Source organism: Mirounga leonina, unplaced genomic scaffold (genome assembly GCF_011800145.1).
Source record: "Mirounga leonina isolate KUSES-001 unplaced genomic scaffold, KU_Mleo_1.0 Mir_114, whole genome shotgun sequence".
Taxonomy (NCBI): domain Eukaryota; kingdom Metazoa; phylum Chordata; class Mammalia; order Carnivora; family Phocidae; genus Mirounga; species Mirounga leonina.
The window spans coordinates 2,438,672-2,455,015 of record NW_023270265.1 but is presented as its reverse complement, the minus strand read 5'-3'; the positions used below and the strand labels follow the sequence as shown (position 1 = coordinate 2,455,015).

The 16,344-nt window shown below is 39.2% G+C and overlaps 1 protein-coding gene across 2 annotated transcripts in view; it reads right to left on the bottom strand.

Moving 5' to 3' along the window:
- Nucleotides 1-16,344, bottom strand: part of VCL (vinculin) — a 112,527-nt gene that overhangs the window by 32,401 nt on the left and 63,782 nt on the right. For both annotated transcript variants that reach the window (XM_035022204.1, XM_035022214.1), the window contains exons 3-8: nucleotides 15,661-15,811; nucleotides 15,369-15,477; nucleotides 13,581-13,703; nucleotides 11,393-11,553; nucleotides 3,276-3,366; nucleotides 2,312-2,459 (exon numbers count right to left, since the gene is read on the bottom strand). In XM_035022204.1, the coding sequence (XP_034878095.1) occupies nucleotides 2,312-2,459; nucleotides 3,276-3,366; nucleotides 11,393-11,553; nucleotides 13,581-13,703; nucleotides 15,369-15,477; nucleotides 15,661-15,811 (783 nt within the window). The remainder of the gene's footprint in view (nucleotides 1-2,311; nucleotides 2,460-3,275; nucleotides 3,367-11,392; nucleotides 11,554-13,580; nucleotides 13,704-15,368; nucleotides 15,478-15,660; nucleotides 15,812-16,344) is intronic.

Here is a 16,344-nt window from a genome sequence, read left to right as displayed (position 1 = left end):
ATATCTGAAATAATGAACTCAATAATATTAATTGCCAGGTATATAAAAGGTATATATACCTTTCATTTGTACTTGAGGCTTCCCTTTTTTTCTTTTTAAAGATTTTTATTTATTTATTTGACAGAGAGAGACACAGCGAGAGAGGGAACACAAGCAGTGGGAGTGGGAGAGGGAGAAACAGGCTCCCCACAGAGCAGGGAGCCCGATGCGATGCGGGCCTCGATCCCAGGACCCTGGGATCATGACCTGAGCCAAGGCAGACACTTAACGACTGAGCCACCCAGGCGCCCTGAGGCTTCCCTTTTATGTACAGAAAAGCAGAAGACTTTTGGGACCTTTTATGATTTAATTTGCTTTTTTTCCTTCAACTCTAGTGATGAGAAACCTTTTTAATATAAAAGTCCAACTGTGAAAATGTAAAAATATTTATGGGCTACATAATTTTTCATTCAAAGTAAAAGTTTACTGAGTCCTATGGGAGGGAAAATAGATCCTTACAACCTAGAAACCCTAGGTGACTGAAAAGAAGCTTATCAATGAAGAAACTGTTGCTGAGTCTCAGCCACTAAAATGTTAAATAGCTAGGCATATTTAAGAAAGGCTAACAGGGAGATAGCTTCCTAATCTCTCATCAGGAAAGGACACTGCAGGCTCCAGTGGGAAGCAGGCCCATAGCTCCTCATCACTGTTCGAGCCTTTTCTCTTTACAGACTTACGGTCGATCCCATACAGCAACCACCTTGTTCTCTTGCTCAAATTCATCTTTCTCTAAACACATACAACTGTGTATTCAAGAATTCCAAGTGAGGACTGTCTACCACACTGTGAAAAGGCTGTAGACAAAAGAGCCAGCAATGAGAAATGAGAAGAGCCAAGAATCTTGTCAAGCGGCTTTGGCATTTCTCCGAACGGGAACAGAACTTCTTTTTGTCCTTTCTGTAAAGTTCTTGCCATGCTCATGACAGGGGAGACTGCTTCACAGCGGGAGAAAAAGGCTCACTGAGCTCAATGAGATCACATTTACTTATGCAGTTCCTTCTCCCTACAAGGTAGAGACTCTTGACCTGAAACCCCTGGAGCTTCCAGGCCTACAGTGAATCCACAAACCTCTGGAAATTATACATAATATTATATGGGCACATTTATGTGCATTTTTTTACATACAGATTAATGGCTTTCATCAGATTTTAAAAATTACCTTGACCCAAAAAAGGTTAAGAACGACTCCTTTAAGAACTGTACTCTTGGGGCACCTGGCTGGTTCAGTCAGTGGAGCATGCGACTCTTGATTTCAGGCTCATGGGGTCAAGCCCCATGTTGGGTATAGAGATTACTAAAAAATAAACTTAAAAAAAAAAAAAGAACTATATATATATATATTTTTTTTTTTTTTTTTAAGTGACCTCTACGTCCAACATGAAGCTCAAACTCACAACCCCAAGATCAAGAGTTGCATGCTCCACCGACTGAGCCAACCAGGTGCCCCAAGAACTGTATTCTTAAGTCTATTCTGTTAATACATTTGAAACCAGGTCTAACAGTGTACATGTCAAGGGGTGTTACTGAGGCCTGTTTGTATGGAGACCCTGTATATTCCAATTATCTCAAGATGTTTCATGACATTCTTGAAGCCAAATTAAACTTCATCTACACTAGTATCTAGCATATTTCAATTCTTCCCTAATGCCCATATTATAAAATTCCATAAAAATGAGGATCTTTTAGAACTTCATTGACTCTATGGATGAGTTCCAAAGAAGCCTATATTATACTGAGTTTTCCTAATAGCAAGCTATATATATTTAGTTTACAGGGGGGAAAGTTCTAAAAGTCAAGTCTTAAAGTAGGTAAAAGAATTATGAAACCAAATGAATAATGATGAAATAGAAACTGAAAAAAGCCTAGAAATAACCAACTTACATGATAACTGACTTAACTGGTTTTTTAAATAATGTGAAATAATTCCAATGTTTTCACTCTTTATGTTTCTTTTTACCCATCCTTCATAAAATATATGCCTACCCATGCCAGACTTCACCACCGCCCCTTATTCATCATAAGCCTATGGCTAGAAACTAAGATACCAGATTTCTATTTCAATTTCAACTTTACTACAAGGCATCTGCCTATTTTAAAAGTTCATCAAAGGAAAAGTTCACTTCAATCTCAAAAGAATAGAATATAATGATCTGTGTTAGCCATTAGTCAAAAAGAACACAGTATAATTAGCAGAGACTTGCTCTCTGAATCACTCTGTCAGGAGTTCCATCTGATCCGTTACCTAACTTGGGTAAGAGCAGAGGAACTTTACCTGGCTCGGAGGTCAGCCACTTGATCAGTCATCTGCCCCAGCATTTTACAGGTTCCCAGGATCTCCCTGCGTTCTTTGCCTGCACAGAGCTCACCAACTTTTCCAGCTTCATCTAAGATCTGTCTGATGGCCTGCTCACCGGCATCCCCTAAAATAAAGAGATATTCAATATCTACACTGTTGATGCATTAATTATTTAGGAAGGATGCTTTACAAGTCATTTCATTCATGAAGGAATGGATGATTTTAAACGGCAAGACAAGTGAATAGAAGACAATACATCTGATCACTAACAGCTAAGCAGTGCCCTTAAACCAGAGGGTGAGGTTTCAACCACAGATACTTCTAAAAAAGATACTTGGAATCATATCCATCTGAAGATGATAAGCAGCTTGTGGTAAGAATATGGATGATGAAAATAGGCTCAACTCATTTAATACTACTTAGCACCTCTAACCTCCATTAGGCTTTTCACATTCATTCAAATATTAATCTAAAACTGAATATTAGATTGGAGAATCCATAAAACCTAGCTCAATAACCCATTTGGGTCTTTACATAAGTCAACTTTGCTTTCCAATTCTTATTGGCATCATCATTTAATCTGCTTAATTAAATTACTTTGTTGACATAAATGGAATCTGCCCAATGGGAACTATAAGAGTTTTCTATTCAAAATAATTACCTTTCTGATTCAGAGAAGAAGTGAACCAATAATCTGGCAAAGAATGCCCAGTTCAGCTTGGCTAATTCCTCCATGATGAGAGGGATTAGTCTTTGTCCTTCATCCTTTTAAGGACCAGTAATGCTTCAATTAGTCAAAACTATCAGAATATGGAGTATGCCCCTAAATGTTGCAGTAGTTATCTCAGGATTATGAGATTGTGGGAAGATTTCTTTCTTTTCTTTGCTTGATTTTTAGCTTGTTACTGTATCCATCGGAAAAGAAGAACCAGAGGATTACCTGGGGAGGCACTGGGATCACGGAGCCAACCTTTGGCCTGGTTCAGTTTGGAGTCTATCGAGGCCAATGCTCTCTTCATGGCTTCAGTGTCCTTTTGAAGAGAAATACAATTATTTTCTTTGCAAAAATGGAGATACCATGATACACAGTAAGACAGGGAAAAAGTTACAGCACTTAACATACTGTAGCTAAGGTAGTCCTACAACAGCCTTGAAAATACTCTCATCACACCAGAATGCTTATTTCTGTCAAAATGCAGCATGATGCATGCAAATCTTCCGTTAATTCTATTTTGTTTTCTGATCTATTGCTAAACTGTGAAAACTGGTAAGAATCACTCAAGCCAAGAGATGCTTCATGTCTGCAGCAGGGAAAAGCCCTGTTGTCACATGCCTCATTATCAGCCTTCCACTCCACATTCATCTGCCGCAGCCCTGGCACAGCCCTCCCTGCATCCGGGAAGCCTCATTAGCACGTGGCGCCACAAATCACAGTTCTCTTACATCTCGCTCTGAAATACACAAACACTGGATGATGCTTCGCTATACTGAATTAATCCGAGAAACTTGGAACTACTGCTTGGAAAAAAATTGAGAATTTTAATCTAGCAATTTAGTTTTAATTCCACAAATAAACCACTCCATGTAACGCAAGAAAGAAGTGTTATTCTGGCCTTCCCTGCCATCCTCCTCATCCTCCTCATTCTTAGCTCCCTTACCATCCTAACCCGGAAGAAGAGGCAGGATAAAATAAGTGGATCTCAGTTGATTGTTTGCAATCAGGATTCATGATGGCTAGCATTAAACCCGGGACACAGCATGAAAAGCTGAAGCAGACTAAAAATACACCAACTGTTTGATGAAGTTTTTAAAATATAGAAAAATGTAGAGAACAATATAATACTCATGTGTTCACCCTCACCACTGACAGGCTATCTCGTAAATCTCTATGTAAACACCTTAAAAGACCAATGAGTGGGTGGCTTAGTCAGTTAAGTGTCTGTCTCTTGATTTCAGCTCAGGTCTTGATCACAGGGTCCTGGGATCAAGCCCCAAGTTGAGCTCCACGCTCAACACCGAGTCTGCTTGGGATTCTTTCTCCCCCTCTCGCTCTGCCCCTCCACCCCCTCACACTCTCTTTCTGTCTCTCTCTAAAATATAAAATAAAATAAAATAAAACAAAATAAAATAAAACAAAACAAAACAAAAAGACAGCTGAACTCCCTTCTGCTCTAAGGAACTGGCTCTTACAGAGTTCCGTGCATGGAAGCGCAGAGTTAACCTCTGAAATTCTAGGCAATGCCCTGAATCCCTAACTTTTTTTCACTTTCCAGTCCTGCAAAACTGGGGTTCTTAAAGGTGTTTTATCACTACTCTTCCACACGGGGGCACGAGGAGCATCCCCACTTCTAATCTAAACAAGACCCAGCACTAGGACAAAATAAGTGCGGGCAGCACTCAGAGGCTTAAGGTCAGCAGCCTGACCACAGCTTTTCCCACGTACCTATGCAAACTCTCAGCTTTAGGATTTCCGCCTTCCCGATCTAAACAGATACAGATTACTTTAACCTTGGCTATCCAAGGCTCTAAATAGCAAAATTCTCAGTCACAGCAACTAAAGAGAAATGAACTAAATTACTGAAAAAAATGTAAACAAAATATTTTTTATTATCAAGTTATATGGAATTATGGAGGCTATCTCTCAATAGAAGGCAGAGACTATCTATTTTGAAATCCATTTGTAATCAGTGCAAGTAGACAAATGGCATTTTTTAAGTGCTTTCACTCTCAAATGGCTTAAATATCTACTCCTCCTCCATCCTGTCCTACATTAATGTGCACAGCAAACCCTGACTTTAAAAGTCAGCTTTCACTTGATGCCAGGTTAGCAAGGCCCAAATCAATACCTGTTTAAAGAAGCTCAGGCAAATCCCAACCTCAGAGAACTAGATAGCCCTCAGGGTCCAACACAAGTTACAGGACTTTGTCTAGGTACAGGAAAAAAAAAAACTTCACAATCTCTTATTAGGGAAGTATGTGCATACTCTAAAGAGAAATTATATCCACGTAAAAATAATTTAAAATCTGTTAACCATTTCTCTAATACATTATTTTTTAGAGTGAAAAAAACTGGAGATTGATTTCATTTCAAAAATCTAAATTCAAGGGGAACAAAGATCAAATACTTTGTCTATTCTAGAATTAAAGGCTACTATTTGGGGGTGCCTGGCTGGCTCAGTCAGTAGAGCATGCAACTCTTGATCATGGGGTCATGAGTTCGAGCCCCACGCTGGATGTGGAGCCTACTTAAAAAAAAAAAAAAATCAAAAAGAGACAAGGCTACTAGTTTGGAAACTAACTTTAATTGAGGATTTCTTCCGTGTTAGGTTCTGTTTTAGGTATTGTTTCCCCTCATTACTTCATTGAACCTCAAATTTAAATATAATTTAATTTTACAAATTAAGAAACAAGGACTCAGTCCTACAAACCCAACTGATCTCAGGTTTGCTGACACCAAACCTATTTTATATTAAATGAAATTCGTGAATTTTTTCTTTTACCAAGAAGAGTTGCTGAAGATTCTTCTAACCCTTTGTAATAGTCAGCAAGCCTTTGCCTTTTTGATTTTGGCTTTGGTTAATACTGACCAGAAAATAAGCTCTAGAAATCAAAATCCTAATCTTCACTACCCAAAATGACTTATTTTATTCTTCATTGCCCCAAAATGACTGAAACATAATGAAAAAAGTAGCTTTGCTCTATTCAGTATCCTCAAAAATCATGCTTTTTTTTCTCCCTAATAAAGCATGAATGACCACCACACTTCAAGGAAAGAATCTAATTCTTAGGAAGTGAGTAATTTACTCCTGAATGGGAAATGATGTGACCTCAATAAGTTAAAATTAAGAGGTGCTCATTTTCCCCTAAAAATGACCCACAGCAAAACTGAAATGAAGCTGCATTTTTTAAACTGGGAATTTTAGTTACCAAAGTTTTTAATAGCATGAATTTTAGACAATTTTGATGATTCAAAACAATAACTGAAAGGACCACCTTAGATTCTTTCTGGAACAGAACAAGTTTTGAATACTCATTTAAACACATTACACTTTAATGTCATACCTATTAAAATAAAAAATGTCCATGGGAACAGATATTTTGGTCTTCTAAGAATCTCATATATACTTCTTTTGAAGGGCAGTATTTATTATGGAATTGACAGAACTGTCATAAGCAACATAAGAAGTATATTAATACTGGATATGCTACAAACCAATTCACTGAACAACTAAGACTAGAAGTCAATTTTGAGATATATTTATAGAGTGAAAATAACCATAACCCCATGGTCATCCATACCATGTATCACAAAGCTTTCAGTTAAACCACGTCAGGCCTAAGTGCCCAGAGTACAATCTGGGTATGAAATACAAGAGAAAAAAACATCTTCATTTGAGTATTTTCTCTGTAAAATCTCAAATTTGGGAAAGAGAAAAGTCTCCATCAATCTCTTCTCTGGGTTTTTGTTGTTCTTGTTGTTGTTGTTGTTCTTAAGATTGAATGTAAAAAAAAGACCAGATCTAGGCCTGAAGCTTTGGGGACAGCTGGTAGGGATCTGGTCACCTCCCCCAAGGTCCCTTTTACAGTAAAACTCTTAGAGGAGTTCAGGTTTTAAATGAAAAACCACACCGGTTTGGCTCTGTCCCACGCACACCAAAAGGTGGAAGGACAACCTTAAAAGAACTCCCTTTTAGGGGCGCCTGGGTGGCTCAGTCGTTAAGCGCCTGCCTTCAGCTCAGGCCATGATCCCAGGGTCCTGGGATCGAGCCCTACATCGCCCTACATCGGGCTCCCTGCTCCATGGGAGGCCTGCTTCTCCCTCTCCCACTCCCCCTGCTTGTGTTCCCTCTTTCGCTGTCTCTCTGTCAAATAAATAAATAAAATCTTTAAAAAAAAAAAAAAAAGAACTCCTTTTACATGCTCTCCCAGGAACTGAAACACTTCTGAAACGTAATATAGAATTAGATCTAAAGAACACTGAATAGTACTGAGAACCACGGAGTTCCTCCTAGAGATAATCAGAGGGAACTTCAGAAGAAAAAGTGAGGTCCTACAATGCCAGCTTCTAGAAAATTTTCAATAAGGGACTAAGGACTCCCTCTTGTTTGCTGCCCAACCTACTCTCCCTTTTCCCACGGACACCTCCCCTCCCCACACTCCAAACTCTGTTCCATTCCTGATGGCATTTCCACCCCTTCATCAGTGTTTAAAACAAAGATGTTTCTGGAAAGAATAAACTGGGCAGTAGAACAAAATCTTACAAACTACACTGAAGTGACAAAAGAAAGTTGTCTACCCCTGAGACTTCAGGTAGGTTACCCTCCCGGTCTTCAGTTCCTCATCTTTAAGAAAACCTTCCCAGCTCTAAAATTCAATGCCACCTATGTGCAGACAATCAGATGTACCAACTGAAAGATCACTTGGATCAGAAGGGAAATGTCAATTGTTTTAACATTTTGGGCTTTTCTCCAATTTGAGGGGAGGGGCTAAAATATCATAAATGCCTGAATTAACTATTTATCTCAAAGTCCAAGAGATAAGTCCTTTACTGTATTAGCTGCTAAAATAAAACACTCTAAGACTCATTAAGAAGCTCACAGAGTGTCAAATCACTATGTGTACACCTGAAACTAATATAACACTGTACGTCAACTATATTCCAGTTATAAAAATAAAACACCTAAAGGAGAATCATTTTAATTAACTGATTCAATCTTAAATCACGTTTCATTTTCATAGTAGACATTCTAATAATAAAGAAAAAACCTCACATACTTACTTTTTCAAAAATGAAATAAAATTAACACAAACCTCAGCTGTCTGTAGTTAAGAGCAAGTATTATAGGCTGATGTGTTCTAACCAATATTTCCTTCTTTGGTAGGGTACAGAAATCTTCTGTGCAAGACATCTGAGTCAGGCATTACATTTAGCCCACCACCAGCCTAGGCCCACAGTGGCAGGAAACCACCACGAGAACTAATTCTGAGTAACAGCATGTAATGCCTCCAGGTACAAGTTGTACGAGCACCTACGGAGTGTTCAAAAAATTCTTAGCTTAAAATTTTTCTCACTTCCTCTTAAATCTCAGCATGCATCAAGAAACAACTAATATAAATACAAAAAAAGAGAGAGAGAGATTAAGTATAGACTGCTAAATTTACAAAGGGCGGAATTAGAATTGTGTTTAATTCACAAATTTGTTTCATAATGTACCCTAAATTAATTTTTAATGATCACCATACAATGACTACTGATTTCAGGAGGGGGAAATTGTTATTTTCAAAATAAAATGAGGCATTTACACTCAAAGTACTTTTAAATGTGTAAATCTGTAATTTGAATGTAGGTATAAAAGGTAAAATAATCAGCTCCTGCATTGCCTCTTTAAAAACTTAACTTATTCGGCAAAACGCGCTTTTTACCAAAAATTGTTTCCACTTACTTTCTTCCCCCACTTTTCTAGAGGAACCATCACTTTCCAGGAGAAAACTGCACCAATGGGGAAGCATGAAACAAGTATGGTAAGACAAAGTTAATTCTTAACTGGTAGGGTCAAGAGGAGGAAAAAGATAGCATGTGTTAAATAGAATGGGGACCCAGGCCACAGACAGACTCAAGGTCTGATTAATCCACTGCTTACAGTCGAGCAGTGAAAGAGCGTAATGCTACTAAACTGAAAAATAACCAAAATTCTAGTTACCAGTTTCCATTTCCAAGGTAAAAATTTTTTTCTAATTATTCTTGCAACTAATAAAAACAGTCACACTTAAGGGGTGGGGGGAAGTAGAGTGGATGGGTGGGAAGTAAGCTCTGTCATGTATATCTTTTTATAGCATTTTGATTTCTGAACCAGGTAAATGTAAAACAAAAGCAAAATGAGATTTAAAAATAAACATTTCTTGTTTGTTCTGATGTCATTATGTACTTGAGTTTCTTTTGGCTGAACTAATTTTATTTACTTTCTTTCATTCTGACATTTAAGTTTTGCAGCACCCATTACAGTCTAGTTCCTTCCAGATCAGCATAAAACTGAGACAGCTATAAGAATGTATACAGCATCTCTCAATGGCACTGGCACAAAATAAAGCTCAGCAACCCCTATTTACTAACTTTTCCCCTCCAAACATAGAAAAACATTGAGGTTGTAAGGCCTGCTCCGCTTTTTTGCTATTTCTCATCTGCTAGAAGCAAAGGAGAGAGAATAAGGGAAGAGATTAGGTTAGGGAAAGGTGAGGTCATGGAGAACCATGGCTGATTCACAGCTTAGCAGAACATGCAGTGAACCACGGACTGAAGTTAGGAGAAACTTTAGATACACTTAACGTTTTCCCTTTTGATTTTGAAGGCTAGGATCATTGTGAAGGACAGGTGCCCCATCTAAACTCCTGAGCCTATTCATTTTCACAATGGGTTGAAAACCTCAATGACACATCTCCAAAAGCAAAATTCTAGAGCCTGCAAAGGAGACTGGGAGGAAATGCAAATAGAGAGGTGACATCGGCTGGGAGTTTCATTCCCCAAGAGCAGGGTCCACACAGGTCACCTGGAGGTCACCCAGCTGAGAGAAACTTGCCGCTCAAATGAAGTCGGTGGGAATGACCAGGCCAAAACGGTTCTCGGGAGCCTGTTTAAAAAGATGAAAGCACCCACCAAATATAGAAAGCCTGATATCCCCTTGTAATGTCTTTTCTTCTGCTTTCCCCAAAGAAATCGCTCAATATGAGCCAGAGTCAGTCTGCCTGGCACAGCCCCGAGTCCTAGATGAAATGACATCCTGACGCATATTCGAGCACAGTGTTACACACAGACACACGGAAAAAGGCACAGCACACAGCACAGGAAAACCTCACAGACATGCTTTTTTCTCTCTTGAAGCAAAAAAGAGACGAGAGGGCAAGAGAAAGCTTACCTTCTAAATGTGAGAAAAAGAATAAAACAAACAAGAGAACAAAAAAAAGATGCATAAAGAAGTCATAACAGGGAAGTGAAAGTTGTCAAATATGCAAAGGCAAAATTAAGTAAAATACCAAAGACTTAAAATGATTCCACCATCTAGATTTAAAACACAGTCTTAAAACTCGTTCAAGAACTTTGTGCCTCTGTGAACAAATCCAGAGTTAAGAGAAGCTGATTTCCTTCTGCGTATTTAGATTCACTTTCTGGGCAATGTGATTTTCAGACCCCAGCTTTGACCTTACCTTCCTGGTGTCCTGGAGAACAAATACAGCCCTACTGGGTACCCAATGGAAGTCACACTACAAATCCCCTCTTTGCTATCAGCCTGCTGGGGGGCCCTAGAAATATCATTTGGGTCCCACGTGGGGAAGCTGGATCCTGCAGACAGTGTGTTTCCCCCACTGCTCGTATCTTGGGCTCCTACGAGGAGAGTGTAAACCCAAGTGCCTCTGTTCTCCTAGTCACTAGACAGAGAGAAGTAGACCAGAGCAGCAGTAATATAAGACCACGGCTGCAAGGCTCTGGAAGGAATCCACCAACCCTTTTGGAGGCCGGGAGGAAATTCTAGATAAAGGGTGAGGGGACCCCTCAAAACTCACTGACGAATGTGAAAACTAATATTTTAATTAAGCTTTCCTTAAGGAAAATGGTATGACAAATGGACACACCTAGAAATGCCAGGAGTTTCCTCTGTAGATTTCTTAGGTCAGAGGTTGGTTAAGGAAAAGTTTCCATAAAATTCGGTCACAGTCATGTTCTGTATCTTACTCAGTCACCTAGCAACAACCATCCACATAAAAAGGCAGGGTTCCCACCCAGGGGAGTATACACCATACAAGAATTCCTCCACCAGACCCAATGAGTGTCCAGCTTGAAGAAAAAGCTACACATCTCAGCCTTCAACCCCACAAACCTATTTATTTGTTCTAGCCTGGGGCAAAGGAAGTTTGCAAAAGCAGCAAGTAACCCATGAAACCCATGAAAAGTGAAGTAAAAATTATTTCATAATATCTGAGGGGTCTTACGCTACCCACAATTACAAGATAAAGTGTGAGGGGAGAATTCAGGAGTTAGCTTATTTCCCCTCCAATAACACTTACCTTGCTGGCCCAGGCATCTTCATCCCAAGAAGTGAGTTGTAATACACGAATGATCTCATTAATTTCAGCACTCATCTTCTCTACAGTAAAATTGCGGTTTTTCAAAGCTTCTTCTATTCCTTGGTTTTTTGAATTTTTAGTTGTTACAAAAATCTTCATAGCTGTAAAAATAAACAAACGATCAGAAACTAAGCTTGGAATTTAATCTTGCTGTATAAGAACATTCACACAAGATGTTCCACACTTCGAGTACATGTTCTGAGTTTCTAAGGTCTTAAAAAGAATATACTAGGCTGGCTCAGTCGGTAGAGCATGTGACTCTGGATCTCGGGGTTGTAGGTTCGAGCTCCACATTGGGTGTAGAAATTACCTAAAAAAATAAAACCTTAACAACAACAAAAAAGAATATATTAAAAACAAAACAAAAAAACACTGCAAGTGCGCCAATAAAGTTCTAATAGCAGCAACTTTAAGGTACAAGACATCATTAAAACATGATCAAGGAGCTAATTTAACATGTGCATCCTGAGGAGCTACAATCACAAAATATCCAGTATCTTTCTAAATCACTTATCATCCCAGCCCTGACACTGGCCCCATCTAACACACACCGAACAGGACAAGATGAAAACAGTAAAACTCTAACTGGTGTATCCTGCTGCACCCAATCCTAATGGAAGATCCCAAAGTGTCAAGTTTCTCTTCCAGAATTTCTCTCATCATGTAGCAGGAAATTTTTAACCCCCAAGAGTAAAGAAGAAAACAATAATAATTTGAAGGACAGGAGAAAGAGAATATCTTCTCAGGAAATAACTGAAATTGTTAAAACAAAGACTGATCAACACTTTTTTTTTTTTTTTAAGATTTTATTTATTTATTTATTTATTTATTTATTAGAGAGCGAGCGAGAGAGAAACAGCACGAGAGAGGAGAGGGTCAGAGGGAGAAGCAGGCTCCCCGCCGAGCCGGGAGCCCGACGTGGGACTCGATCCCAGGACCCCGGGATCATGACCCGAGCCGAAGGCAGTCGCCCAACCAACCGAGCCACCCAGGCGCCCTGATCAACACTTTATTGAGTTACCCAGATGAGAAAGAAATCTTACTCCCAAAACCCTTCTATCTCATGGAACAACTGGCCTCAAAAACATATTTCCCACGGGGATTTTAAGACTCTACTTACAAATGTTTTTGTTTTCTAGTCCATATAAGTTACAGGCTTTCTGAGCTCTTACCCTCACCTCTCCTTTTCTAGCTACTATCTGAAATGACAAAGCAGGGATGTAGGAGCTGGGGGTGACAGTGACATGCCTCGTAAGATTCTGAAAATAGAGCTGCCCTCTGATAGTTAAACTAATTAACCCTTAACTTGATTAAGATAACTTATGTAAACCATGAGGTGTCTGGTACATACTAGAGACCCAGTGAGTACAGATCCCTTTTGCTAGCTGAGACAACAGCCACCAGGCTCTACCCAGTGGGGAAGGGGTCCCATGTGGTATAGACCACCAACTCTGTAATGTAGAGAACAGTTAAATTTCTTTTAGGAAAAACGGTGTTAGCATAACACTGAAAAGGGCTTTGGGTTCACTTCTTTATCCTACAATGCTCTATAATATCCATGCCAGCTCCTAATTTCTTTTCATAACACAAATAAAAGTGTAAAAATTCCTATGTCCAAGGGCCGCCCGGGTGGCTCGGTCAGTTGAGCATCTGCCTTCGGCTCAGGTCATGATCCCAGGGTCCTGGGATCGAGCCCCGCATCGGGCTCCCTGCTCAGTGAGGGGCCTGCTTCTCCCTCTCCCACTCCCCCTGCTTACGCTCTCTCTGTCAAATAAATAAATAAAATCTTTAAAAAAAATTTTTCTATGTCCAAGACTAAAGTTTCTAGATATCCCACCTCCCAGCAAAGGGGCCTACTAGAACTTCAGAACAGAGTGAGGCAACAAGAAGGGCAACTTCAAACAAAGAACAGGAGCAGGAGAGCACTTCGGAAGATGAATACTGGTTCTGAGCCAATCAACTGCAGCCATCAGGTAGCACCCAATCTATCAGGCCTCGTTTTTACCCAGCCTGAAGGACATGCAACTAAGCAGTAAAAGAAAATTAACATCAGAGTTTAGAATACGTTGACTTTTTTTCTTTTCTTTTCTTTTTTTTTCCTGTAAGACCAGATACAGGCAGAAAATACCTGAAATGAGAACTGGCAGCAATTCTTTCACGGTGTTCATGGAGTTCACCAACATCACTCGGTGCTCCTGGTGAGTCAGTTCCTGCTGCCTTTCATCAATCATCTTGGCCATCTTTGTCATTCCTGGGGCACAAGGAATAAATTGTGCAGGGTTAAGAGTGAAACGTTCCAGACTCTGGCATTCTGAGCCTAAATCCATTATGAACAACTATGAAAATCCAAACTGATTGCCCAGAGAACTATCACTGAACTGTAGCATTTATGATGTAGAATCTTCTGGACAGGTCGAACTTAATGCAACTTCATTCATTTCAATTGAAAGTAATTTATTAAATGTAAATCCTAAACATGACATCATTTTCACACATTTGACATAAATACATTCACAAATACAAAAACATACTGAAAAAACAAATATATATTTGTAAAAAATAAATAAAAATATTTTTCCTGGTTATTACCATGCATACCGGGTTCGTGTCACGTATCTGGCCACTGCGCCTACGTAAGCATCTCATGTGAGCCTAGTACTGAGAAGCCAGTGGCTGAAGAAAATCTTAAGAATTACAACAATGTGTTTTGTTTTCATCTTTCTATTTTTCTGTTCTTTCCAATTGTCCAAAATAAGCATGTACTATTTTTATAATTAGAAACAAACAAAAATATTATAAAAATAATTATAGTTAGAACAGCAATCAAAAGCATCTGGTGTTTTGGAATCGGCCTGCTAGCCCTTTTTGTTTACTTTGGTTATTATTCAAAGGTGCTATGTGATTCTCTAAAGCTTTGATTTTCAAACTGCTCATAGGATTTCTTAAGGTTTCACAGATCATCAAGGGGTACCAAAGGGAGATGGAAAAGGAGGGGTTGTCCCTGCTCCATTCAGAGTAGCTCCACTTTTGTCTTTTATATGTTGAGATTCTGCCTAAGATTTTATTTGAAGAAATAAACTTCTTTTCCCAATGCTATGGGAAAGTTTAAAGAACACTGCTCTAAAGGCATTTCCTGCTGATCTTCAATGATGGCTCAGAGAAATTCTTAAATGCCGTAAGTTTACAGAATGACTGTATCGGAACCTCATGAAAACACTGTTAAGAATCATTTTACCTAATACAAAAGACTTTTATGAGGTGGTATGCGATCTTTAATACTGACAAGTTAAACATCTGATGTTTGGTCTCAATCATACTTTAAGAACCCTCCAGTTCATGTTACATGGCTCTAACAGAAAAAGCTGGTATCTGTTCATGTATTTTGAATATTCAATTCTCGGGTGACTAAACAATCATTTCAAAATGAGATTTAGTCACAGTAGTTCTTCTCTCCTTCTAGGTCTGATTATATTATGCAGCCTCGGGCTAGGGCATGAATCCATAATAGTAGGCGGGCTAATTAACGCGCTAAGAGGTCATTAAAGAGCTACAGGCTAGCTGGCAGACAGCGAAGGAATGCTGTATAATGTGGAATGGAGAGGTCAGAATTCAGGGTGGCCTTAAGCATTACACTAATAGAAAAGTATTTCCTACATTCTCCAGCAACATTTGCAATGCCTAGTTTAACTCATTAGGCAGGGCCAGGATTTGTAGAAAGCAAATTCAGCTTTCAGAGACAATGATATCTCCTCAGTAGAAACACAGTGTCAGCTCCATCAACAGAGAAGATACACCTCAAAGCCCAATGCATCATTACTTATCTTCTGCAAAAAGCAGGGGGGAGTCCTCCTTCCACCTCGATCAGACATGGACAATCCATAAAAATATTTTATTATAAAAACTGGACATGACTAACCTGGTCCAAGATTCTTTGTGTAGGTGACCAAATCTTCCATAGTTTCCACCACCTCTGCCACTGTAAGATATTCCAAAATTCCTTTGCAAACTCTAATAATTTTACGAACCTGAAAATGCATTTCAGTTTTTAGTCGAGTGAGTGAACAATAAGTGGAAAACATGCTAATTCAGCTGGGTAGCTATTCAACATTTTCTCATCCTAAATCATCACCAATCCTCCATTATTACCTTCAAGACTATCTTTAAGACTTTTGTCTGGAAGAGGTCTGCATGGGCCTCAGATTGCCTACCTCAGCCTCATCGAAGGTGAGGAGCAGGTCTGATGTGCCAGAGAGGATGCCCCTTGACCCATCGATTAGATAATCTCGAGCAGGCACTGAGTAAGGGTCTGACTGAAGCATCTGGGCTGCCTGGACAAGCTTGGTGCAAGCATTCTCAACCCTGTGGGGAGGAACATGGAGTTAACTCCCTGGCAGAACCAAGCAGAAGAATAGGACATACAAATGTAAAGAATGTAAAGGGACATATTCACATTTTTTTTCCAGACATGGAAAACAGCCAAGACCAAGTTACAATAGGACTTAAGTTTTTAGCTCTTAAAATCTACAATTAAGGGCTACACATCCATTCATCCATCCATCCATCCGTTCATTCATTCATTCACCTCATTCACTGCACTAAGCCCTTGTTCTTTGTTATTTCCTGGCAACAAAAAATGATGACAAAATGTTTTAGACCTTTCACTTTAGGTTGCTATACATCTCGGCAACTCCTTTGTTTTCTTCTTTCTCACCCTATACACACTGCCATTAAAAGACACTACACAAAGAACGGAAATCCTTGACAACAGTTTCGGATTTATTATCTGGAACTAAAATGCCAAAGCACTGTGTTAAGTGAAATTTAATAATCAGATAACAGAAAGGATTAGGAGGAAACAAAAAGTATGAAGTAATGCATAAATTTCCCATTCA